The sequence below is a fragment of the Moschus berezovskii genome, chromosome 23, assembly GCF_049115385.1.
Source record: "Moschus berezovskii isolate FMDL1 chromosome 23, NW_MosBer_1.0, whole genome shotgun sequence".
Taxonomy (NCBI): Eukaryota; Metazoa; Chordata; class Mammalia; order Artiodactyla; family Moschidae; genus Moschus; species Moschus berezovskii.
The window spans coordinates 12,190,155-12,215,076 of NC_142482.1; the positions used below are offsets into that span (position 1 = coordinate 12,190,155).

At 39.5% G+C, this 24,922-nt stretch overlaps 1 protein-coding gene and 1 non-coding gene across 4 annotated transcripts in view; one reads left to right on the forward strand and one right to left on the reverse strand.

Moving 5' to 3' along the window:
- KHDRBS2 (KH RNA binding domain containing, signal transduction associated 2) overlaps window positions 1–24,922 on the reverse strand; it is a 795,143-nt gene that overhangs the window by 180,935 nt on the left and 589,286 nt on the right. Inside the window, exons 7-8 of one of the 3 annotated variants that reach the window (XM_088831070.1) lie at window positions 21,560–21,573; window positions 5,342–5,361 (exon numbers count right to left, since the gene is read on the reverse strand). The exons of the other annotated variants lie outside the window; for them this stretch is intronic. Of the exons in view, the coding sequence (XP_088687196.1) occupies window positions 5,342–5,361; window positions 21,560–21,573 (34 nt within the window). The remainder of the gene's footprint in view (window positions 1–5,341; window positions 5,362–21,559; window positions 21,574–24,922) is intronic. 3 annotated transcript variants of the gene reach the window in all.
- On the forward strand, window positions 11,082–11,186 carry LOC129543929 (U6 spliceosomal RNA). The gene has a single exon (XR_008683384.2). It is a non-coding gene; the product is annotated as a U6 spliceosomal RNA (small nuclear RNA).

Here is a 24,922-nt window from a genome sequence, read left to right on the forward strand (position 1 = left end):
CACTTCTTTTCCTATTTGGAACCAGTCTGTTGTTCCATGTCCAATTCTAACTGCTGCTTCCTGAATGCATACAGGTTTCTCAAGAGACAGGTCAGGTGGTCTGGTATTCCCATCTCTTTCAGAATTTTCCACAGTTTGTTGTGATCAACACAGTCAAAATCTTTGGCATAGTCAATGAAGCAGAAATAGATGTTTGTCTGGAACTGTTTCTTTTTCCATGACCCAGGAGATGTTGGCAATTTGATATCTGATTCCTCTGACTTTTCAAAAACCAGCTTGAACAACTGAAAGTTCACAGTTCACATATTGCTGAAGCCTGGCTTGGAGAATTTTGAGCATGACTTTACTAGCATGTGACATAAGTGTAATTGTGTGGTAGTTTGAGCATTTTTTGGCATTGCCTTTCTTTGGGATAGGAATGAAGACTGAACTTTTCCAGTCCTGTAGCCACTGCTGAGTTCTCCAAATTTGCTGGCATATTGAGTGAAACACTTTCACAGCATTATCTTTCAGGATATGAAATAGCTCAACTGGAATTCCATCACCTCCATTAGCTTTGTTCATAGGGATGCTTTCTAAGGCCCACTTGACTTCACATTCCAAGATGTCTGGCTCTAGGTGAGTGATCACACCTTTGTGATTATCTTGGTCATGAAAATATTTTTTGTCCAGTTCGTCTGTGTATTCTTGCCACCTCTTCTTAATATCTTCTGCTTCTGTTATGTCTATACCATTTCTGTCCTTTATCGAGCCCATCTTTGCATGAAATCTTCCCTTGGTATCTCTAATTTTTTTTAGGAGATCTCTTGTCTCTCCTGTTCTGTTGTTTTCCTCTATTTCTTTGCATTGATTGCTGAGGAAGGCTTTCTTCTTTGGAAAGGCAAATCAAAACTACTATGAGGTATCACCTCAAGTAGGTCAGAACAACCAGTATCAAAATGTCTATAAATAATAAATGCTGCAGAGGGTTTGGAGAAAAGGGTACACTCCTATGCTGTTGGAAAGAATGCAAATAGTTGCAGTCATTAGGGACAACAGCATAGTTTTTCCTTAAAAATTTAAAAATACACTTATGCTATGATCCAGTAATCTGGATAAAAGGAAAACTCTAATTTGAAAAGACACATGCTCCCTAATGTTCATATTATTTACAATTTCCAAGAGTTGGCAGCAACCCAAATTCCCATCAACAGATGATTAACTTAAGAATAAGTGATATATATATTCACACACAAAAAGACATGCACACACACCATGAAATATTATTCAGCCATATTAAATTATGAAATATTCCTATTTGCAACAAAACTGATATACCTAGAAAATAGTATACCTAATGAAGTGAGTCAGACAGAGAAATATAAGTATATATCACTTTTATGTGGTATCTACAAAATAATACAAATGAATCTATATAGAGAAAAGAAATAGACTCAAAGTAATAGAAAACAAACATGGTACAAAAGGGAGAAGGAAGACAATATGGACAAATATGAGATTAACATATACAAGCTATTATACATAAAAACAAACAAACAACAATGACTTAGAAATACTTTATAATAACCTGAAATGGAAAATAATCTGAAAAAATTATTATATATATATATATATATACACACACACGTATCACTTTGCTGTTCACCTTAAACTGACATAGTATTGCAAGTCAACTACAACTCAAAAAGAAAAAAACCTATATACTGATATGCCGAATCATTTTAATGTGTCCATAGCAATACATCAGTTTACAACTGGAGTCATACATGATATACTCAATATTTAGTTCTGTAAAAATGGTCAGAGCAAACATTTAACCCATAGTCTGGGACCTTAGATTTCAGCCAGAGGGAAAAAACAAAAAACATTGCTGGGACTGGATTAACCCATTTGGGCAACAATGTGAAAGTTAGAAGCCAAATTTTAACATCTTATATTTTTTATTTCCTCTACTCACTTATAAATTTCAGAGAAATTTCAAGGGAATTTCTTACAATTTCTACTTAATTTGACTCCTAGTCTGAATCTGTTTTTTGTAAGTGGAAATAAAAACAGCTTTATGCTGCATATAGACAACAGTATCTTGGATCTTCCCAGGTGGCACAAGTGGTAAAACCCACGTCCCAGGGCAGGTGACATAAGAGTTGCAGTTTCAATCCCTGGATCAGGAAGATCCCCTAGAGGAAGGCATGGCAACCCACTCCAGTATTCTTGCCTGGAGTATCCCGTGGACAGAGGAGCCTGTGTGTGGGGGGTGGGGGTGGGGGGTGGGGGTGGCTACAGTACATAGGGTCACAAAGAGTTGGAAATGCTTAAAGTGACTTAGCATGCCCACGCACAGACAACATCTTAAGAAGCTTGAAGGACAAGAAATATGAAATATATCAAAAAGAAACCACACCTGACAAGCCATCTTTAATTAAATCTTTGAAGCAAATAATACAAGAAGCTTAAGTGTATATTTTTGAGGGTGGAGCCAATTCTTTTAATAGAGGAATGTGGACCCCACCTCAGTCTAGTCAGTTTTTGAGTAGTTTTGTTTTTTTGAGTTCAGAGCAAATCCACATTGAAGTACAGGAATGATATAGTAAGAAGGAAAATTTCAGGAATTAATAGAGATCTGCTGTAATGCCTGTACAAGTCTTCTCCAAATTTGTCCTTACCTAACGACAGAGAATGAGATGGCTGGATGGCATCACCGACTCTGTGGACATGAGTTTGAGTGAACTCCGGGAGTTGGTGATGGACAGGGAGGCCTGGCATGCTGTGATTCATGGGGTCGCGGAGAGTCGGACACGACTGTGCGACTGAACTGAACTGAACTGAACTGAACTCACTTTTGGAAAGGAAATTGCAATGAATAATTGATGAACAATAGAGAATTTTAGCAGCCTCACTGCAATTTTCCCCTAAAGAGAGAGAGATAGATGTTGACATTGTCATTTATGATTGAATTCTGCATTTCTGTATCCTGTTCAGAATTTACCTTTGAGTCTTTTAATTCTCTCTGTTCTTTCTTCTCATTGACATAGAATTGGCACTCCAGCCTTTTCTCATCAATCAGTCTGCTTTAACTGGGCGTTTGTAGCCCTGGTTTCTCAATTGCAGGTCTAATATCATGACTTGTGTCCCCATTAAAGCTTGCTTGTCATGAAATCTCTGAGCCAAAAGTAAGTAGGTGTTGAAATATATGCTTATTAATTGGCAACAATATACTCTAGGGATTTCCCTCGTGGTCCAGTGGCTTCCAAAGCAGGGGGCTCTGGTTCAATCCCTGGTCAGGGAACTAGATCCCACAAGCCACAACTGAAGATCCTACATGCCACATCCCACATGCCTGGTACAGCTAAATAAACAAAAAACTTTTTAATTTATTACAGTATATTCTAAAGTCTCATTATTTTAGTTGTGATAATAAAAAATATTACAAATATGGGTAATTTCAACATTTTATAACATTTTAGTTCATCAAATCTGAGGTAGTTTATGATGGGTCATAATTTTATATACCATTAAGGAAGAAATCTTGCCTCTAAAATTAACTTCTTCTTCAGAAATCTTAGAAAATGAAAAATATGCATCCTAAAATTTGAGAAAAATTATAGTTGGATCAGATACTATTTTACTCTTAACATACTTGAAACTGCGCTAAACACAATGACAGGTCAGAGGTTCAGTGATTTACCTCTTCGTTGCTGCTGCTGCTGCTGCTAAGTAGCTTCAGTCGTGTCTGACTGTGCGACCTCATAGATGGCAGCCCACCAGGCTCCCCCGTCCCTGGGATTCTCCAGGCAAGAACACTGGGGTGGGTTGCCATTTCCTTCTCCAATGCATGAAAGTGAAAGTGAAGTCGCTCAGTCGTGTCCGATTCTTTGCGACCCCATGGACCGCAGCCTACCAGGCTCCTCCGCCCATGGGATTTTCCAGCAAGAGTACTGGAGTGGGTTGCCATTGCCTTCTCCTTCCCTCTTCGTAAATAGGGTAAATCTCTGTTATCAGCCTAAGACTCCTTAAACCTCTGTATGACATGTTTAGTAGTTTCTACACCAAATGAATTCTTAACCTTAAAAAAATCTAGCAATATAATTTTGCTGTTTTAATTCTGAAAGATTATCAAATAATTGGTTTAGCATTAATAGTTTGTTACATTAAAGACTAAAAAAGCACAAAAAATGAACAAAAGTGTCATATGTACTTAATGTGTCGCCAGTGGTTCAATTCCTGAGGGCAAAAAAACCAAAAACAAACCAAAAAATGTGTGTATGCACATTAAGGTTTAGAATGAATCTCTAATTTTAATTTATAAATATTACAGGCTTCGATCATTTATTATTTATTTTCTGTTTCCCTCATGTGAATTGTGACTTAAGAGACTCTAGAAGGGTATCTTTAGATTCTAGCCAATATTTCTGACAAGTTTTAAAGAAAAATTGAATTCCAAACAACTGATTAACACAAAAACTTTGTAATATAAGTCAATTAAAAGTTGGATATTTCCAATATTTTTATGAATGGTATTAATAATTCAGTGCACATTAAAAATATATAATATGGTCGATAGACATCTATAATTTCTGAGATATCTTTTTAAATCTTATAGTGATTATATGGTTTAATTAACAAAAGTTCATTATTGGCAAACAGAAATGAAATTTTACAGCTATTCAAAATATATAAAAATAAAATAACTTAAAGAATAATTTGATTACAATAATTTTCCATACAATTTCCAAGGGCAATCTTAACCGTAATAAACTATAAACACACTCTACCCATGAGTAAAGATATTAAGTTATTATATGAAGTGAATATATTTGTATACTAATAAAGTGGAAAATATTAAATGCTTTAAATTATTTCTAAATATTATAGTGAATGGGTAATTCAATCAGGACTGACTTTAGAAATGAGGCCACTTAAATCATTATTTGGAGTGTGTCCTGCATACCTTCTTGTTTAAAATCTCCTTCCTTGTCTTCTCTGTGTATCTCAAATCCTCAAATAGCTTCAAAAGTGTTAATAATTTGACAAAGTAAATAATAGCTATAAGTTAACATCAGGAAATTTGAATTCAGGCCATTTTTGCACTATAAATGCCCTGCTTTTGTTTTCCTCAAACCAGATGATTAGAAGACTCATGCATCACAAAGGATTGCTAAGAGGAACAGAGAGAAACATTTACAACAGTTTTTTTTAAACTGCAAAGTGTTATGTTCAGTAACTAGCACTTGGTAAGAATTTGGGGCAGCTGATGATAATGCAGTCCCATGAGATGGTTCCAACTGAAAAGACAGTCGAGCTTGCTGCTACCTACCCTTGGTATATCTGCAACTTAAAAGACCTGTAGGAAAGAACAGGAGTCTCAAAGTCTTCTGTATCTAAATGGGGTTGTATGATGGAACGCTAACATTTTTGGATTTAAGTCTATCAGTCAGTTCAGTTCAGTTCAGTCGCTCAGTTGTGTCCGACTCTCAGCGACCCCATGAATCACAGCACGCCAGACCTCCCTGTCCATCACCAACTTCCGGAGTTCACTCAAACCCATGTCCACAGAGTCGGTGATGCCATCCAGCCATCTAATTCTCGGTCGTCCCCTTCTCCTCCAGCCCCCAACCCTTCCCAGCATCAGAGTCTTTTCCAGTGAGTCAACTCGTCGCATGAGGTGGCCAAAGTATTGCAGTTTCAGTTTTAGCGTCAGTCCTTCCAATGAACACCCAGGATCGATCTCCCTTAGAATGGACTGGTTGGATCTCCTTGCGGTACAAGGGACTCTCAAGAGTCTTCTCCAGCACCATAGTTCAAAAGCATCAATTCTTCGGTGATTAGCTTTCTTCACAGTCCAACTCTCACATCCATACATGACCACTGGAAAAACCATAGCCTTGACTAGACGGACCTTTGTTGGCAAAGTAATGTCTCTGCTTTTTAATATATTATCAAGGTTGATCTATAGCAAGGATATAATTCTTAGATGCTTTTGAAGATCAGATTTAAGTTTCATATTTTGGTCTTTAAAATAGCTATTTAAAATTAGTAAATAAGTTGAAATTAAACTTTGTACAAATCTTTTTCTTAGTTTATTTATTAATAAATGATAAACATCTAGATCAGCCATATGCAACATATGCTGATCCTCATTTATGTACACTAATCACAATTTGACAGTTTCTTTTTATTACAATTTTCCTATAAAGCACCATTTAAAAGAATATTTCAATGGACTTACCAGAATAGATGTTTAAAGGACAAATTGGGCAGGCTGTTTGTATTAGATATCTCAGTATACTTATGAAATTACAGTCTGTAGAGCTATTATTGACAGTAGTATGAATGATGCCTGTAGCATAGTCATGGCAATTTGTCACCAGAGCTTCTGTCTTGAGAGACATTTTTTTACATTATCTACATTCTTTGTCTTGGAGCTTTTACAAATCTCTTTCGGTTAGTTGAATTCTAGGCCAGGCAATTGCTAACATCTCCAAAATATAATATTTTTGAAATAGCTTTGAAAGTGCTATTTCATTCACACTGTCTCAAGAGTTTCTTTTTTTATGTAATGCCATATTTTCCACTTCTATCATATATTCCCAGTTCAAAAAATCTTATGCCTTATGATGTGTCACATCAATCAGCAAGGTGTTTATTTGGAAGACATTTTTTCATGAGCTATAACATTCCTTCCAGATACAAATTAAATGAAACCCAGTATACAGTTCTCTATCATCTGTCATTGGAGGTGGTTGGACAAGGCGGCCTTTAATGACTTGAAAAGCTCTTCAAAGGGCAAGTGCAGCTGTAAACATATTGGTGTGAAAAACACTATGGTTATACTGAACTGGTGCCCAGTGTCTTTCCAGTAAAATATATTTCTGGGGCTTTCTGAGAAAAATCATTGAAAGGATAGAATATCCTCAGCAACTCTCAATTTCTTTAAAATTAAAAAGAAAACTCTCCATATATCTTTCTCCTGACCTCCTCCCTTCTCTTTTTCCTTTCTTGCTCACCTTCCTCTTTTCTTCCACTTTTCATTTGAACTGTTCCCAAATGATTGTTACAAGGTTTCCATACAACAACAATTGCTTGACTGAAGAGTATACATAGACATAAAATATAAATGCACAAATATCTGGTAAATACCAATATATATCTGTTGGTAGATTTTCTAAATGGAAAATAATTTTACTTTTCAGTGCAAACAAGCCTTTACCTACACCTATACTGCCACTAATCTCAGAAGTGTTCCTGTTTCACTTTTATTTAACCCAGCATATTATTTCTGTGGTTCTTCCCAGGTGGCACTGTGGTAAACAACCCATCTGCCAATGCAGGAGACACTGGAGACATGGCTTCAGTCCTTTGTCAGAAAGATGCTCTAGAGGAGGAAATGACAACCCTCTCCAGTATTCTTGCCTGGAAAATACCATGGAGAGAGGAACCTGGTGGGCTACAGTCCATGATGTTGCAAGAATAAGACATGACTGACTGACTAAGCATGCAAGCATTATTTCTGTAGATATTACAAAAATAATAGTTTTGAAAAAAGAAATGCTCTTGTGGTAGAAGTGATCCAGTTGTGTCCAGCTCTTTGCAATCCTATGGAATGTAGACTGCCAGGCTCCTCTGTCCATGGTATTTTCCAGGCAAAAGTACTGGAATGGGTTGTCATGCCCTTTGCCAGGGGATCTTCACAGACCAGGAATTGAACCCACGTCGCATGTCTCCTGAGTTGGGAAACATATTATTTACCACTAGCACCACCTGGGAAGCCCTCAAAAGGGATTATGTGTAGCCAAATGTACTTTCTTAGCTTTAGGAACCTAAAGATTGTTTGATGTTGATATTTAAAAACAAAAATATGTGCTTAATCAGCATATTAAATATAAGATACAATGAGACCGCATAATGAAGTGAACATATAAATGTAATCACTCAACATAATAAAACTAACAGCAGAGAGGGTGAGTTTTTTAATCTTTGGTAATTTTGATTCTGTTTTAATTTTCTTCATTGTAATTGTCATAAAAAATATTTTCCAAAGCTAATTTCTTTAGGTTTTAGGGCATCTATTGTATTTGCATTCTTTATGTCTCTTACTCTAGATGCAAATACAAAAATGTTCATGTGTCAACATCTCAGCAGATGAGATTTATAAGGTAGAGACTTGGTTGCCTTCTTGGGGTTGTTAGTAGGGTTTACCACTCAATTCTTTTAGTAGAAACACTATACTGAAAACAAGTCTAGTTGATTCAAACTTAATGCATAGGTATCTTTTTGTAAAAAAAAAAAAAAAAAGAAAGAAAGAAAAAGTAAAATTCTATTCTATATTTATTTACAGGTTTGATTCACATTTCAGTCAGTTCAGTTCAGTTCAGTAGCTCAGTCGTGTCCTACTCTCCACGGCCCCATGAATCACAGCATGCCATACTTATCACATTTATCACTTGTTCCTTCCTTTCTCTTTCCTATCCCCATCTCGTCCTCTCTCTCCCACCTTCCTTCAGTCTTTCTTCCTTTCTTTCAAACACTGAACTCCCACAGTGAGGAAAGCAAAGGGAAGCAAAGTCATTTATCAAAGCCTCTAATTGGAATCCTTTCTGCCAGAATGATGCCTTCACTATCACAGATTTTATTCTCATTAGATTTTTAAATTTGCCAGTTGGATTAGAAAATGAGAAAATCTCAAGGTCCATCATTTGAATATTGGAACTTTTAAGTCTAAAGAGATGCAGCCAAAATCTACTAACATTATGACTAATGCAGATGGAGATAACATCTTCAGACTATTGCAGTTGTAGAAGGTACTCTAAAGACACTAATTTTATGCCTACATAGCAATTTCATATTAAATATTTCTTATTAAAGTATTTTAGTTGCAAGAGCAATGAGGTGTAAGAGGCCTCACTGAGTAAATGTCAGGGTCTTTAATCAGTTGTGGTGTCAATCGTGGACACAGTTCATTAATCAAAGGCTGCATTTCTCTCTTTCATCAGTTCAGTTGCGCAGTCATGTCCGACTCTTTGTGATCCCATGGACTGCAGTACACCAGGCCTTCCTGTCCATCACCAACTTCCAGAGTTTATGCAAACTCATGTCCATTGAGTCGGTGATGCCATCCAACCATTTCATCCTCTGTCTTCCTCTTCTTCTCCCACCTTCAATCTTTCCCAACATCAGGCTCTTTTCCAATGAGTCAGTTCTTTGCATCAGGTAGCCAAAGTATGGTGATTCACCTTCAACATCAGTCCTTCCAATGAATATTCAGGACTGATTTCCTTGAGGATGGACTGATTGAATCTCCATGCAGCCCAAGGGACTCTCAAGAATCTTCTCCAACACCAACTTCTTCAAAAGCATCAATTATTCAGTGCTCAGCTTTCCTATAGTCCAACTCTCACAACCATACATGACTACTGGAAAAACAACAGCCTTGACTAGATAGACCTTTGTTGACAAAGTAATGTCTCTGCTTTTTAATATGCTATCTAGGTTGGTCAAAACTTTTCATCCAAGGAGCAAGGCTCTGTTAATTTCATGGCTGCAATCACCATCTGCAGTGATCTTTGAACCCTCAAAAATAAAGTCTGTCACTCTTTCCACTGTTTCCCAATCTATTTGCCATAAAGTGATGGGACCAGATGCCGTGATCTTAGTTTTCTGAATGTTGAGCTTTAAGCCAACTTTTTCACTCTCCTCCTTCACTTTCATCAAGAGGCTCTTTATTTCTTCTTCACTTTCTGCCATAAGGGTGGTGTCACCTGTATATCTGAGGTTATTAATGTTTCTCCCAGCAATCTTGATTCCAGCTTGTGCTTCATCCAGTCTACCATTTTTCATGATGTACGCTGCATATAAGTTAAATAAGCAGGGTGACAATATACAGCCATGATGTACTACTTTTCCTACTGGGAACCAGTCTGTTGTTCCATGTCCAGTTCTAGCTGTTGCTTTCTGACTTGCATGCAGGTTTCTCAAAGGCAGGTCAAGTGGTCTGGCAGGTCCATGGTTTGAAGAATTTTCCAGTTTGTGGTGATCCACACAGTCAAAGGCTTTGGCATAATCAATAAAGCACAAATAGATGTTTTTTTTTTTTTTTTTTCTGGAACTCTCTTGCTTTTTCCATGATCCAGCGGATGTTGGCAATTTGATTTCTGGTTCCCCTGCCTTTTCTAAAACCAGCTTGAACATCTGGAAGTTCACGGTTCATGAACTGTTGAAGACTGGCCTGGAGAATTTTGAGCATTACTTTACTAGACTGTGAGATGAGTGCAATTGTGCGGTAGTTTGAGAATTTTTTGGCATTGCTTTTCTTTGGGAAATTTTGCCTTCGCCTTTTTTCTTTTTTCCATGGCGCATAAATATTATCACCAGCTAAGCCATCTCACCTTGATAGTATATTAAAAAGCAGAGACATTACTTTGCCGACCAAGGTCCGTCTAGTCAAGGCAATGGTTTTTCCCGTGGTCATGTATGGATGTGAGAGTTGGACTGTGAAGAAAGCTGATCGCCGAAGAATCGATGCTTTTGAACTGTGGTGTTGGAGAAGACTCTTGAGAGTCCCTTATACTGCAAGGAGATCCAACCAGTCCATTCTAAAGGAGATCAATCCTGGATGTTCATTGGAGGGACTGATGCTAAAACTGAAACTCCAATACTTTGGCCACCTCATGCGACGAGTTGACTCACTGGAAAAGACTCTGATGCTGGGAAAGGTTGGGGGCGGGAGGAGAAGGGGACGACGGAAAATGAGATGGCTGGATGGCATCACCGACTCTGTGGACATGAGTTTGAGTGTACTCCGGGAGTTGGTGATGGACAGGGAGGCCTGGCGTGCTGTGATTCATGGGGTCGCGGAGAGTCGGACACGACTGAGCGACTGAACTGAACTGAACTGAACTGAAGCCATCTCACAGAGCCCCTAACAGGATCTGCTGAGATAATGACTATGTGAATGCTTTGGCTAGTAAGGAATAAAAACACAAGGACTTATTATTTCAATAAGAATGTACATGTGTATAGAATGTACATGTACAAATCCCCTTGTGGTGGTTTTTTTTACTCCCTTAGAATTAAACAATACCCTAGTGCTCACTTCAGCAGCACATACATTAAAATTGGAATGAAACAGATGATTAGCACATCCTCTGTGCAAAGCTGACATGCAAATTCATGAAGGGTTCCATATTTTTATTTAGAGACGAGCCAACGCCTATCCTTCTAAAACTCTTTCAGAAAATTGCAGAGGAAGGAACACTTCCAAATACATTCTTTGATGCCACCATCACCCTGAAACCAAAACCAGGCAAAGACAAAACAAAAAAGAAAACTACAGGTCGATATCACTGATGAACATGGAAGCAAAAATCCTCAACAAAATTTTCTCAAACAGAATTCAGCAACACATCAAAAAGTTTATACACCATGATCAAGATGGGTTTATTTCAGAGATTCAAGGTTTCTTCAACATACACAAATCAATCAATGTGATACACTATATTAACAAGTTGAAAGATAAAAACCATATGGTCATCTCAAGAGATGCAGAAAAAGGCTTTGACAAAATTTGACACATATTTATGATGTAAACTCTTCAAAAAATGGGCATAGAAGGAACCTATCTCAACATAGTAAAGGCTATATATGATAAGCCAACAGCAAACCTTATTCTTAATGGCGAAAAAATGAAAACATTCCCTTTGAGATCAGGAACAAGACAAGTGGCTGTCCATTTTCGCCACTATTACTCAACATAGTTTTGGAAGTCCTAGCTACATCAATCAGAGAAGAAAAATAAATAAAAGGAATCCAGATTGGAAAAGAAGTAAAGCTCTAACTGTTTTGCAGATGACATGATAGTGTACATAGAAAACCCTAAAGATAGTATCAGAAAATGAGTAGAGCTAATCAGTGAATTTAGTAAAGTTGCAGGATACAAAATCAATACATGGAAATCACCTGCATTTCTACATATTAACAATGAAAAATTAGGAAGAGAAATTAAGGAATCAATCCCATTCACCACTGCAACAAAAATTATTAAATATCTAGGAATAAACTTACCTAAGGATATGAAAGAACTGCACACAGAAAATTATAAGACACTAAGAGTTGGACTGTGAAGAAAGCTGATCACCGAAGAATTGATGCTTTTGAACTGTGGTGCTGGAGAAGACTCTTGAGAGTCCCTTGGACTGCAAGGAGATCCAACCAGTCCATTCTAAAGGAGATCAACCCTGGGTGTTCATTGGAAGGACTGATGCTCAAGCTGAAACTCCAAAACTTTGGCTACCTCATGCGACGAGTTGACTCACTGGAAAAGACTCTGATGCTGGGAGGGATTGGGGGTGGGAGGATACGGGGATGACAGAGAATGAGATGGCTGGATGGCATCACCGACTCTATGGACATGAGTTTGAGTGAACTCCGGGAGTTGGTGATGGATATGGAGGACTGGCATGCTGTGATTCATGGGGTTGCAAAGAGTCGGACACGACTGAGCGACTGAACTGAACTGAACTGAATGAAAGAAATCAAAGATGACATAAACAGATGGAAAGATATTCCATGTTCCTGGGTAGGAAGAATCAATACTATGAAAATGACTATAGTATCAAATGCAGCCTACAGATTTAATGCAATCCCTATCAAATTATCAGTGGCATTTTTTCAAAGAACTGGAACAAAAAGTTCCACAATTCTTATGAAAACAAAAAACACCCTGAATAGCCAAAGCAGTCTTGAGAAAGACAAGTGGAGCTGGAGGAATCAAGCTTCTTGACTTCAGGTTATACTACAAAGCTACAGTCATCAAGGTAGTATGGTACTGGCACAGAAACAGAAATATTGACTAGTGGAACAAGACAGAAAGCCCAGAAATAAACCCAAACACCTATGAGTACTTTATTTTTGACAAAAGAGGTCAGAATATACAATGGGGCAAAGAAATCTTCTTCAATAAATGGTGCCAGGAAAACTGAACAGTTACATGCAAAAGAATGAAAATAGAACACTTCCTAACACCACACACAAGGATAAACTCAAAATGGATTACAGACCTAAATGCAAGACCAGAAACTATTAAACTCTTAGAGGAAAGCATACACAGAACACGTGATGAAATAAATCAAAACAAGAACCTCTATGACCCACCACCTAGAGTAATGGAAATAAAAACAAAAGTAAACAAGTGAGACCTGATTAAACTTAAAAACTTTTGCACAGCAAAGGAAACTCTAAGCAAGGTGAAAAGACAACCCTCAGAATAGGAGAAAATAGCAAAGGAAACAACTGACAAAGGATTCCAAAATGTAAAAGCAGCTCAAACAACTCAAAATTAGGAAAATGAACAATTCAGTCAAAAAGTGGGAAAAGACCTAAATAGATATTTCTCCAAAGAAGACATACAGATAACTAACAAACACATGAAAAGATGCTCAACACTGCTCATTATTAGAAAAATGCAAATCAAAACTACAATGAGATTTTATCTCACACTGGTCAGAATGGTCCTCCCTCATCAAAACGTCTACAAACAATAAATGCTGTTGAGGGTGTGGAGAAAAGAGAATACTCTTACACTGTTGGTGGGAATGTAAATTAATACAGGCACTATGGAAGATGGTATGGAGATTCCTTAAAAAGCTAGGAATCAAACCACCATATGACCCTGCAATTCCACCCCTAACCATATAGCCTGAGGAAACCAAAATTGAAAGAGACACATCTATCCCAGTGTTCATTGCAGCACTATTTACAATAGCTAGAACATGGAAGCAACCTAGATGTCCACTGACAGATGAATGGATAAAGAAGTTGTGGTACATGTACACAATGGGATATTCAGTTCAGTTCAGTTCAGTTCAGTTCAGTCGCTCAGTCGTGTCCGACTCTCCGCGACCCCATGAATCACAGCACGCCAGGCCTCCCTGTCTATCACCAACTCCCGGAGTTCACTCAAACTCATGTCCACAGAGTCGGTGATGCCATCAAGCCATCTCATTCTCCGTCGTCCCCTTCTCCTCCCGCCCCCAACCTTTCCCAGCATCAGAGTCTTTTCCAGTGAGTCAACTCGTCGCATGAGGTAGCCAAAGTATTGCAGTTTCAGCTTTAGCATCAGTCCCTCCAATGAACATCCAGGATTGATCTCCTCTAGAATGGACTGGTTGGATCTGCTTGCAGTATAAGGGACTCTCAAGAGTCTTCTCCAACACCACAGTTCAAAAGCATTGATTCTTCGGCGGTCAGCCTTCTTCACAGTCCAACTCTCACATCCATACATGACCACGGGAAAAACCATTGCCTTGACTAGACGGACCTTGGTTGGCAAAGTAATATCTCTGCTTTTTAATATACTATCAAGGTTGGTCATAACTTTCCTTCCAAGGAGCAAGCGTCTTTTAATTTCATGGCTGCAATCAACATCTGCAGTGATTTTGGAGCCCAAAAAAACAAAGTCTGACACTGTTTCCACTGTTTTTCCATTTATTTCCCATGAAGTGATGGGACCAGATGCCATGATCTTTGTTTTCTGAATGTTGAGCTTCAAGCCAACCTTTTCACTCTCCTCTTTCACTTTCATCAAGAGGCTTTTGAGTTCCTCTTCACTTTCTGCCATAAGGGTAGTGTCATCTGCATATCTGAGGTTATTGATATTTCTCCCGGCAATCTTGATTCCAGCTTGTGCTTCTTCCAGCCCAGCGTTCCTCATGATGTACTCTGCATATAAGTTAAATAAGCAAGGTGACAATATACAACCTTGACGTACACCTTTTCCTATTTGGAACCAGTCTGTTGTTCCATGTCCAGTTCTAACAGTTGCTTCCTGACCTGCATACAGGTTTCTCAAGAGGCAGGTCGGGTGGTCTGGGATTCCCATCTCTTTCAGAATGTTCCACAGTTTATTGTGATCCACACAGTCAAAGGCTTTGGCATAGTCAATAAAGCAGAAATAGATGTTTTTCTGAAACTCTCTTGCTTTCTCCATGATCCAGCGGATGTTGGCAATTTGATCTCTGGTGCCTCTGCCTTTTCTGAAACCTGCTTGAACATCTGGGAGTTCACGGTTTACATACTGCTGAAGCCTGGCTTGGAGAATTTTGAGCATGACTTTACTAGCGTGTGAGATGAGTGCAATTGTGCGGTAGTTTGAGCATTCTTTGGCATTGCCTTTCTTTGGGATTGGAATGAAGACTGACCTCTTCCAGTCCTGTGGCCACTGCTGAGTTTTCCAAATCTGCTGGCATATTGAGTACAGCACTTTCACAGCATCATCTTTCAAGACTTGAAATAGCTCCACTGGAATTCCATCACCTCCACTAGCTTTGTTCGTAGTGATGCTTTCTAAGGCCCACTTGACTTCACATTCCAAGATGTCTGGCTCTAGGTCAGTGATCACGTTATCGTGACTATCTTGGTCGTGAAGATCTTTTTTGTACAGTTCTTCTGTGTATTCCTGCCACCTCTTCTTAATATCTTCTGCTTCTGTTAGGTCCATACCATTTCTGTCCTTTATCGAGCCCATCTTTGCATGAAATGTTCCCTTGGAATCTCTAATTTTCTTGAAGAGCTCTCTTGTTTTACCTATTCTGTTGTTTTCCTCTATTTCTTTGCATTGATCACTGAGGAAGTCTTTCTTATCTCTCCTTGCTATTCTTTGGAACTCTGCATTCAGATGCTTATATCTTTCCTTTTCTCCTTTGCTTTTTGCTTCTCTTCTTTTCACAGCTATTTGTAAGGCCTCCTCAGACAGCCATTTCGCTCTTTTGCATTTCTTTTCCATGGGGATGGTCTTGGTCCCTGTCTCCTGTACAATGTCACGAACCTCCGTCCAGAGTTCATCGGGCACTCTATCAATCAGATCTAGTCCCTTAAATCTATTTCTCACTTCCACTGTATAATCATAAGGGATTTGACTGAGATCATATCTGAATGGTCTAGTGGTTTTCCCTACTTTCTTCAATTTAAGTCTGAACTTCGCAATAAGGAGTTCATGATCTGAGCCACAGTCAGCTCCTGGTCTTGTTTTCGCTAACTGTATACAGCTTCTCCATCTTTGGTTGCAAAGAATATAATCAATCTGATTTCGGTGTTGACCATCTGGTGATGTCCATGTGTAGAGTCTTCTCTTGTGCTGTTGGAAGAGGGTGTTTGCTATGACCAGTGCATTCTCTTGACAAAACTCTATTAGCCTTTGCCCTGCTTCATTCCGTGGCAGCGCAGACGCGACGCGAGAGACGCCGGCCCCGGCGGCGCAGACGCGACGCGAGAGACGCCGGCCCCGGCGGCGCAGACGCGACGCGAGAGACGCCGGCCCCGGCGGCGCAGACGCGACGCGAGAGACGCCGGCCCCGGCGGCGCAGACGCGACGCGAGAGACGCCAGCCATGGCGCAACGAACCACGCAAAGAGGTGCGGCCGTGAGGAGCTACCCCACGCCTGAGGCCAGGGCCGGCAGCTGAGAGGAGCTACCCCACGTCCAACAGGCTGTGGCTGCGCGGGCGCAGGAGGGCCGAGAGGAGCTACTCCGCGTTCAAGGTCAGGAGGGGCGGCCTCGAGGAGATACCCCTCACCCAAGGTAAGGTACAGCGGCTGCACTTTGCTGGAGTGGCTGTGAAGAGATTTTCCACGACCAAGGTAAGAGAAACCCAAATAAGTCGGTAGGTATTGCTAGGGGGCACCAGAGGGCGGACAGACTGATATCATAATCACAGGAAACTAGCCAATCTGATCACATGGACCACAGCCGAATGTGGTCCACTGGAGAAGGGAATGGCAAACCACTTCAGTATACTTGCCTTGAGAACCCCATGAACAGTAACAAAGGGCAAAATGATAGGATACTGAATGAGGAATTCCCCAGGTCAGTAGGTGCCCAGTATGCTACTGGAGCTCAGTGGAGAAATAACTATAGAAGGAATAAAGGGATGGAGCAAAAGCAAAACCAATACCCAGTTGTGGATGTGACCAGTGATAGAAGCAAGGTCCGGTGCTGTAAAGAGCAGTATTGCGTAGGAACCTGGAATGTTAGGTCCATGAATCAAGGCAAATTGGAAGTGGTCAAACAGGAGATGGCAAGAGTGAACGTTGACATTCTAGGAATCAGTGAATTAAAATGGACTGGAATGGGTGAATTTAACTCAGACGACCATTATATCTACTACTGTGGGCAGGAATCCCTTAGAAGAAATGGAGTAGCCATCATGGTCAACAAAAGAGTCCGAAATGCAGTACTTGGATGCAATCTTAAAAATGACAGGATGATTTCTGTTCGTTTCCAAGGCAAACCATTCAATATTACAGTAATCCAGGCCTATGCCCCAATGAGTAATGCTGAAGAAGCCGAAGTTAATCGGTTCTATGAAGACCTACAAGACCTTTTAGAACTAACACCCAAAAAAGATGTCCTTTTCATTATAGGGGACTGGAATGCAAAAGTAGGAAGTCAAGAAACACCTGGAGTAACTGGCAAATTTGGCCTTGGAACACAATGGGATATTACTCAGCCAATAAAAGGAATACATTTGAATCAGTTCTAACGAGGTGGATAAACCTAGAACCTATTATACAGAGTGAAGACAGTCAGAAAGAGAAACATACATACCATATTCTGACACATATATATGGAATCTAGAAAAATGGTACTGAAGAATTTGCCTGTGAACAGGGCAACAATGGAGAAACATACATAGAGAATAGGCTTATGGACATGGGGAGAGGTGAGGAGAGGGTGAGATGTATGGAAAGAGTAATATGGAAACTTATATTACCATATGTAAAATAGATAGCCAATGGGAATTTGCTGTATGTCTCAGGAAATTCAAACGGGGACTCTGTATCAAGCTAAAGGTGTGGGATGGGGAGGAAGATGGGAGGGAGTTTCAAAAGGGAGGGGATATATGTATATCTATGGTTGATTCCACCTTTATGGCAGAGAGTGAAGAAGAAGTAAAGAGCCTCTTGATGAAAGTGAAAGAGGAGAGTGAAAAAGTTGGCTTAAAGATCAACATTCAGAAAACTAAGATCATGGCATCCGGTCACAGCACTTCATGGCAAATAGATGGGGAAACAGTGGCTGACTATTTTTCTGGGCTCCAAAATCACTGCAGATTGTGATTGCAGCCATGAAATTAAAAGACGCTTGCTCCTTGGAAGAAAAGTTATGATCAACTTAGACAGCATATCAAAAAGGAGAGACATTAATTTGCCAACAAAGGTACATCTAGCCAAGGCTATGGTTTTTCCAGTGGTCATGTAGGGATGTGAGAGTTGGACTAGAAAGAAAGCTGAGTGCCGAAGAGTCGATGCTTTTGAACTGTGGTGTTGGAGAAGACTCTTGAGAACTGCAAGGAGATCCAACTAGTCCATCCTAAAGAAGATCAGTCCTGGGTGTTCATTGGAGGGACTGATGTTGAAGCTGAAACTCCAATCCTTTGGCCTCCTGATGCGGAGAGCTGACTCATTTGCAAAGACCCTGATGCTCGGAAAGATTGAGGGCAGTAGTAGAAGGGGACGACAGAGGATGAGATGATTGGATGGCATCACCGACACAATGGACATGGGTTTGGGTGGACTCCGGGTGTTGGTGATGGACACGGAGGCCTGGTGTGCTGCAGTTCATGGGGTCACAAAGAGTCGGACATGACTGAGTGACTGAATTGAACTGAACTGATGGCTGATTCATGTTGAGGTTTGACAGAAAGCAGAAAAACTCTGTAAAGCAATTGCCCTTCAATAAAAAATAAATTAATTAATAAAAGGAAAGAGATCCCATGAAAAATAAAATCAATGTTGTATTGACATCATTTATAGATTCCAAATATATGGATGTAAATGTGCTGTCAGTCACTGAATGTAATATATATAACATTTCTAAGACAAACTCCATTAGGAACAGTTAATGTACTAAGAAAATTTAAAATATACTGCATCCTTATTAATGAATTAGTTTTGCAAGTTCAGTGATCAGGTCATTAATAACCAGTGACCTGGGTCTTATGGTGACTGCATCCATGAAAGTAAAAGACGCTTGTTCCTTGGAAGAAAAGTTATGACCAACCTAGATAGCATATTAAAAATCAGAGACATTACTTTGCCAACCAAGGTCCATCTAGTCAAGGCTACGGTTTTCCAAGTAGTCATGTATGGATGTGAGAGCTGGACTATAAAGAAAACCGAGTGCCAAAGGATTGACGCTTTTGAACTGTGGTGTTGGAGAAGAGTACTGAGAGTCCCTTGGAGTGCAAGGAGATCCAACCAGTCCATCCTAAAGGAAGTCAGTCCTGAGTGTTCACTGGACACTGAAACTCCAATACTTTGGCCACCTCATGTGAAGAGCTGATTCATTTGAAAAGTTCCTCATGACGGGCAAGATCGAGGATGGGAGAAGGGGACGATTGAGGATGAGATGGTTGGATGGTATCACCGACTCAATGGACATAATTTTGAGTCGACTCCGGGAGATGGTGATGGACAGGGAGGCCTGGCATGCTGCAGCCCACGGGTTGCAAAGAGTCGGACATGACTGAACAGACAACTGACCTGAACTGAATGACTATCATTTATTTCCTCAGCCCTTCATGCACATACTGAAAACTTGTTTGTCTCATTATTTTTTTCCCCCAGGATGACAACACTGATTGTGAGCAACCATCTATGTGAATCTTTGCCTAGTTCTGAAGTGGTCATCCTGAGGTTCAGGACGAATTAAGTTTTATACATAAGATCACCTGAGTCAGCAAGAGTAAAGCTTGAATGATAATGTCTTCTGATTCTGAATTTAACTTTGTTTGTTTTTTCTCCAACATCTTCCATATGGAATCAGAAATGTTTAGGGGATTAGGTATCTGGCTAGTAATAGCAACTAGAATCATCTCTTCTCTGCCACCATTTTGCTTGAAACAGTGACAATTTAAACTACTCTGGAACCTTCTCCTCTCTTGGTAGCTGTTTTGGTAGCCAATGCAGGAAGCTTAGTTCATGCATTCCAAATATTGTCCTAGATTTCCCTTACACACAAACTCCAAATAAGGCAAGTTTTGCATTTTTTCCATATGAAATATAGATGCATCTTGGATGAAAGCTCGCACCACACATGCTTAGGAAGATCAGGCATTTTTTTTTTCACTTTAGGAAAATGTTCACGTTTTATTATCTATCTACTCAGATAAAATTAGGTGGGACACACTTTTAATGCTTCCAATAAATAATAAATATATGCAAGCAGCATGAAAAATCCTGTGATTGCCTTATTTGCAACAGATGAATCTGATTTATATTCAGGCATCAGTGCTGTAACTAACTAGACAAATAAAATGAACATCTATGACCTCTCTTCAATTTAGAAAATATGAAGTGTCAATTGGCTAAAAATAATTATACAGTGGCTATATTTAGTGTCATACACATTAGGTAAAAATTCTAGATAGAAAATACATATCTAAACAAATACATAAAATAGATTAATAGCACTAAAGTTAAGGAATCCGTAATTGCCATAATACTTTTAGGAGATTAGAGTATTTATATATCAATTAGTTGGTGTTGACAGAGGCTTAAAATTCTTCTACCATGTTATACAGATAGAAATCTACTTTTCTTCTTTAGCATTTATATGTTAGAAAATACATTATTGAAGCTTAAGAATTTACCTACTGAGCAGTAGTAAGAGAAGTGCATTCATCTATGACACAGTCTCACTAGACCAGGGATGTAAGGCGTCTTGCAAAAATCTTGCAAAGAGAACTCAAACATGTAGACGGAGAATACCATTCTGAGTTTACCGTAAATCAAGAACTTTTGTATCCTATATGCATTTCCAGATTTCAATCATGAACAGGCTCTACGTAAGGCAAGCATAGTATTTTTTAAACTTGCACACATCGTTGGATTCAACTTGTAAGTTGCAATAAGAAAAATTTAATTCACAAATCAGAACATGCTTTATTCTATCATTGATTGAAGACAAATCGTTCATAGATGAGTGTCTCATACTATTCAATATGTACAGTATTATTCCACATTTTGTGAAAGTGAAACTCGCAGTATCTGACTCTGCAACCCCATGGACAGTAGCCTGCCAGGCTCTGTCCATGGAATTCTCCAGGCCAGAGTTCTGGAGTGTGTTCCCTTCTCCAGGGGATCTTTCCATAACTGTGTGCAATCATAAAATGTCCACATTTTAACAGCTACTGAAAGAATAGAGAATGAGAAGGATATAGCATGCACAAGATTCTGCAAGCTTTCCTGCATCTGCTGTCACAAAACACTTTTATTCTGGAGCTCATCTCTTCTTAGGCACCAACAGCTAAGACACCAGTCTTCTCTTTTGGTGGAGAAATTTCAATAATGTATAGAATCTTCAATAATGCATTTTCTAATATGCAAGTGCTAAAGAAAAAAAATTTCTTTTTGGATGAAACCCAGAATGAAAGGCAGTGAATCCATGACTCTGGAGTAGAGAAAGTCTTACTGTAAGACAGAAACAAGAGTGAATATTCATGCAGTGTTTCAGCTTTCCTTCAGTGTTGTGAGTGTATGATTGGTGGGGACAGGTGAAGAGTGACCACCCTGGCAGGGATGGCTCCTAACTCAAGGAGGACAAAGACCAACTGTCTTTTTTTTTTTTTTGCCAGTACTAGAGACCACATGGAAACTGTATTAGTGACTAGTTATCACTAGTGTTTTCTTCTGGCTCAGAGAGCCAATTAAGATCTTGCCTGATATATGGAAATGCTTTCTGATCAATTTGGTAAAGAAACCCTCATTCAACATCTCAGGCAACCTATAGCACCAGCCTACTATCCAAACCACACATTGACGTGAAGAACCTGGATCCCTTTAGAAGTAGAATAATGCAGATATCCCATCAGTTGACCATGGGGAGAGAATTTCCATTAATCCTCAGTTCAGTTCAGTTCAATCACTCAGTCGTGTCCGACTCTCCGCGACCCCATGAATCACAGCACGCCAGGCCTCCCTGTCCATCACCAACTCCCAGATTTCACTCAAACTCATGTCCATGGAGTCGGTGATGCCATCCAGCCATCTCATTCTCTGTCGTCCCCTTCTCCTCCCGCCCCGAACGTTTCCCAGCATCAGAGTCTTTTCCAGTGAGTCAACTCGTCGCATGAGGTGGCCAAAGTATTGCAGTTTCAGCTTTAGCATCAGTCCTTCCAATGAACACCCAGGATTGATCTCCTTTAGAATGGACTGGTTGGATCTCCTTGCAGTCCAAGGGACTCTCAAGAGTCTTCTCCAGCACCACAGTTCAAAAGCATCAATTCTTCGGCAATCAGCTTTCTTCACAGTCCAACTCTCACATCCATACATGACCACTGGAAAAACCATAGCCTTGACTAGATGGACCTTGGTTGGCAAAGTAATGTCTCTGCTTTTTAATATACTATCTAGGTTGATCATAACTTTCCTTCCAAGGAGTAAGCGTCTTTTAATTTCATGGCTGCAATCAGCATCTGCAGTGATCCTAGATAATGACAAAAACGATCTTTTGGTATAAACGTCAGAAAAATATTAAACACAGTACACTTTTCTTTAGAACTGAGGAAAGGGAAGGAGAACAATTTCCAAAAGGTACAAAGAAAGGCAGACTAATTTGATCTTTCTTTTCCTCCCTGTATGTGGGTTTTTCCATAAGAATTGTGATAAATGGTCCTGGTTCAGGCTTGGTATGGAATACTTATTATAGTGGGCTTCACTCACATATCAGTTGGTAAAAATGTCTGCCTGCAACACAGGAGACTCGGGTTTCATTCCTGGGTCAAGAAGACCACCTGGAGAAGGAAATGACAACCCACTCCAGTATTCTTGCTTGGAGAATAGACAGAGGAGCCTGGCAGGCTACAGCCCATGGGGTCGCAAGACTTGGACATGACTTAATGACTAAACCACCACCAGCAGCACTTATTATAGTAAGTTGCATTTATATTTGAGTAGTGCCTAAATCAAAGATATAAAAAATTTTAAAAAAGGCCATCATATGACTCACTGTCTCATAAACAGAGTACATAATATTTTTTTATTCTTAATATTAATTAATATATCTTTGGAATGTTTCTTCTGTATACAGTTTACTGCAAAAATTATCACATACACTATTGTTATAATACAATAATGAAAACACTCTACTATCTCTTCTAAGAAATGAAAGCTGTTTAATTTATATTTCCTTCTTCACCCTGAGAGGGTAATAGGCAGGAAGGCCAGGGGTCTCCAAATGGAGGAATTAGGCTGCAAGTGTTAGATATTTTTTATTTCTCTCTTAAGAGGCAGGAGGAAACAAGTGAGTGTTAGATTCTTTTTCCCCCTTCTCTGTAAAAATTTAAAGAGGTTCCTCTTAAAATTCTGTGTTTCCATGACGACACCTGGTTCCATCTCAACTTCAGTTCAGTTCAGTTCAGTAGCTCAGTCGTGTCTGACTCTTTGTGACCCCATGAATCACAGCACGCCAGGCCTCCCTGTCCATCACCAATTCCCAGAGTTCACTCAAACTCATGTCCATCTAGTCGGTGATGCCATCCAGCCATCTCATTCTCGGTCGTCCCCTTCTCCTCCTGCCCCCAATCCTTCCCAGCATCAGAGTCTTTTCCAGTGAATCAACTCGTCGTATGATGTGGCCAAAGTATTGGAGTTTCAGCTTTAGCATCAGTCCTTCCAATGAACACCCAGGGTTGATCTCCTTTAGAATGGACTGGTTGGATCTCCTTGCAGTCCAAGGGACTCTTAAGAGTCTTCTCCAGCACCACAGTCCAAAAGCATCAGTTCTTCAGCGCTCAGGTTTCTTCACAGTCCACTTCAACTTAGCTTTACTCAAACCTTGAGCTAACCAATGCATTTTTCTTATGGAAATGTTTTTCTTAAGCTATGTTAATGAACCATGTATGTATCCTAGACTGTGTCTTTCAAGACAGTTCAACTTAAGACTCAGAACCTATAAGGGCTCAACAAATCTGTATATTTTACTCATACACTGTTCTCCTAATCTATGTTAACGAATCTATATATTTATTTGGAAACCTGCTTTTCTTCAAGATTCATGCCAATTATTTTTTGGCCTGGGATGAATCACCTGGTGCCAATGTTATCTCAAAATGCATGTTGCGGGTGAGGGGCCTGGTGCCACCCTGAGTTTTGGGATATCTCCTTTCTCTAATTAACAGGTTGCTGATAGGTATATAACATACTGCTAAGGGCTAGTGGGGAGGGGGTGTGGGAGGTGCACTCTTTCTGCCCCTTTCTGATGTTTATGTCAGAAGCTTTCGCTTTCTCTTTTTTACTTTAATAAAACTTTATTACACAAAAACTCTGAGTGATCAGGCCTTGTCACTGGCCCTGGATTGAATTCTTCTCCTCCAGAGGCCAAGAATCCTGTGTCTTTCGGGCTCAGCAACAGGTTTTCAACCCTTTAGATGGTGAAGAATGCAAGACAGGTATAAAGGAGACACTAAAACCTAGAATGATTTGTAATTTATTCAGGCTCCTGTGATTGCATTTAAATAGAAATATACCTGAATCCACCCACTTTTCACCATCTCTCTTGTCACCACACAAGCCAAGCTACTAACATCTTTCAATTGGACGATTATTGTGGTTTCATAACTGGTCCCTATTTCTTTACTTGCTTCCTCTGATTTATTTTCTATGTTGCAATTATGTTCGTGTATGCACTTCCACCTACCACATCACTCTACTTAATGCAGTTATTTTATAGTTAGGTTAATACTGTTTCCATTATGACTTGCAATCGTAATTATCTTTTATTTTTTGTCTGACTATTTATTGTGAAAACTGATAAACATTTGTTACTACTGTGGAAAAATAAAAGATTTTCTGCAAATGAATAAAAAAAGAAAAGAAAATACAATTCCAGATTTATTTGCAAGATCCCTCAGGTGGAAAACTGTTGGAATATT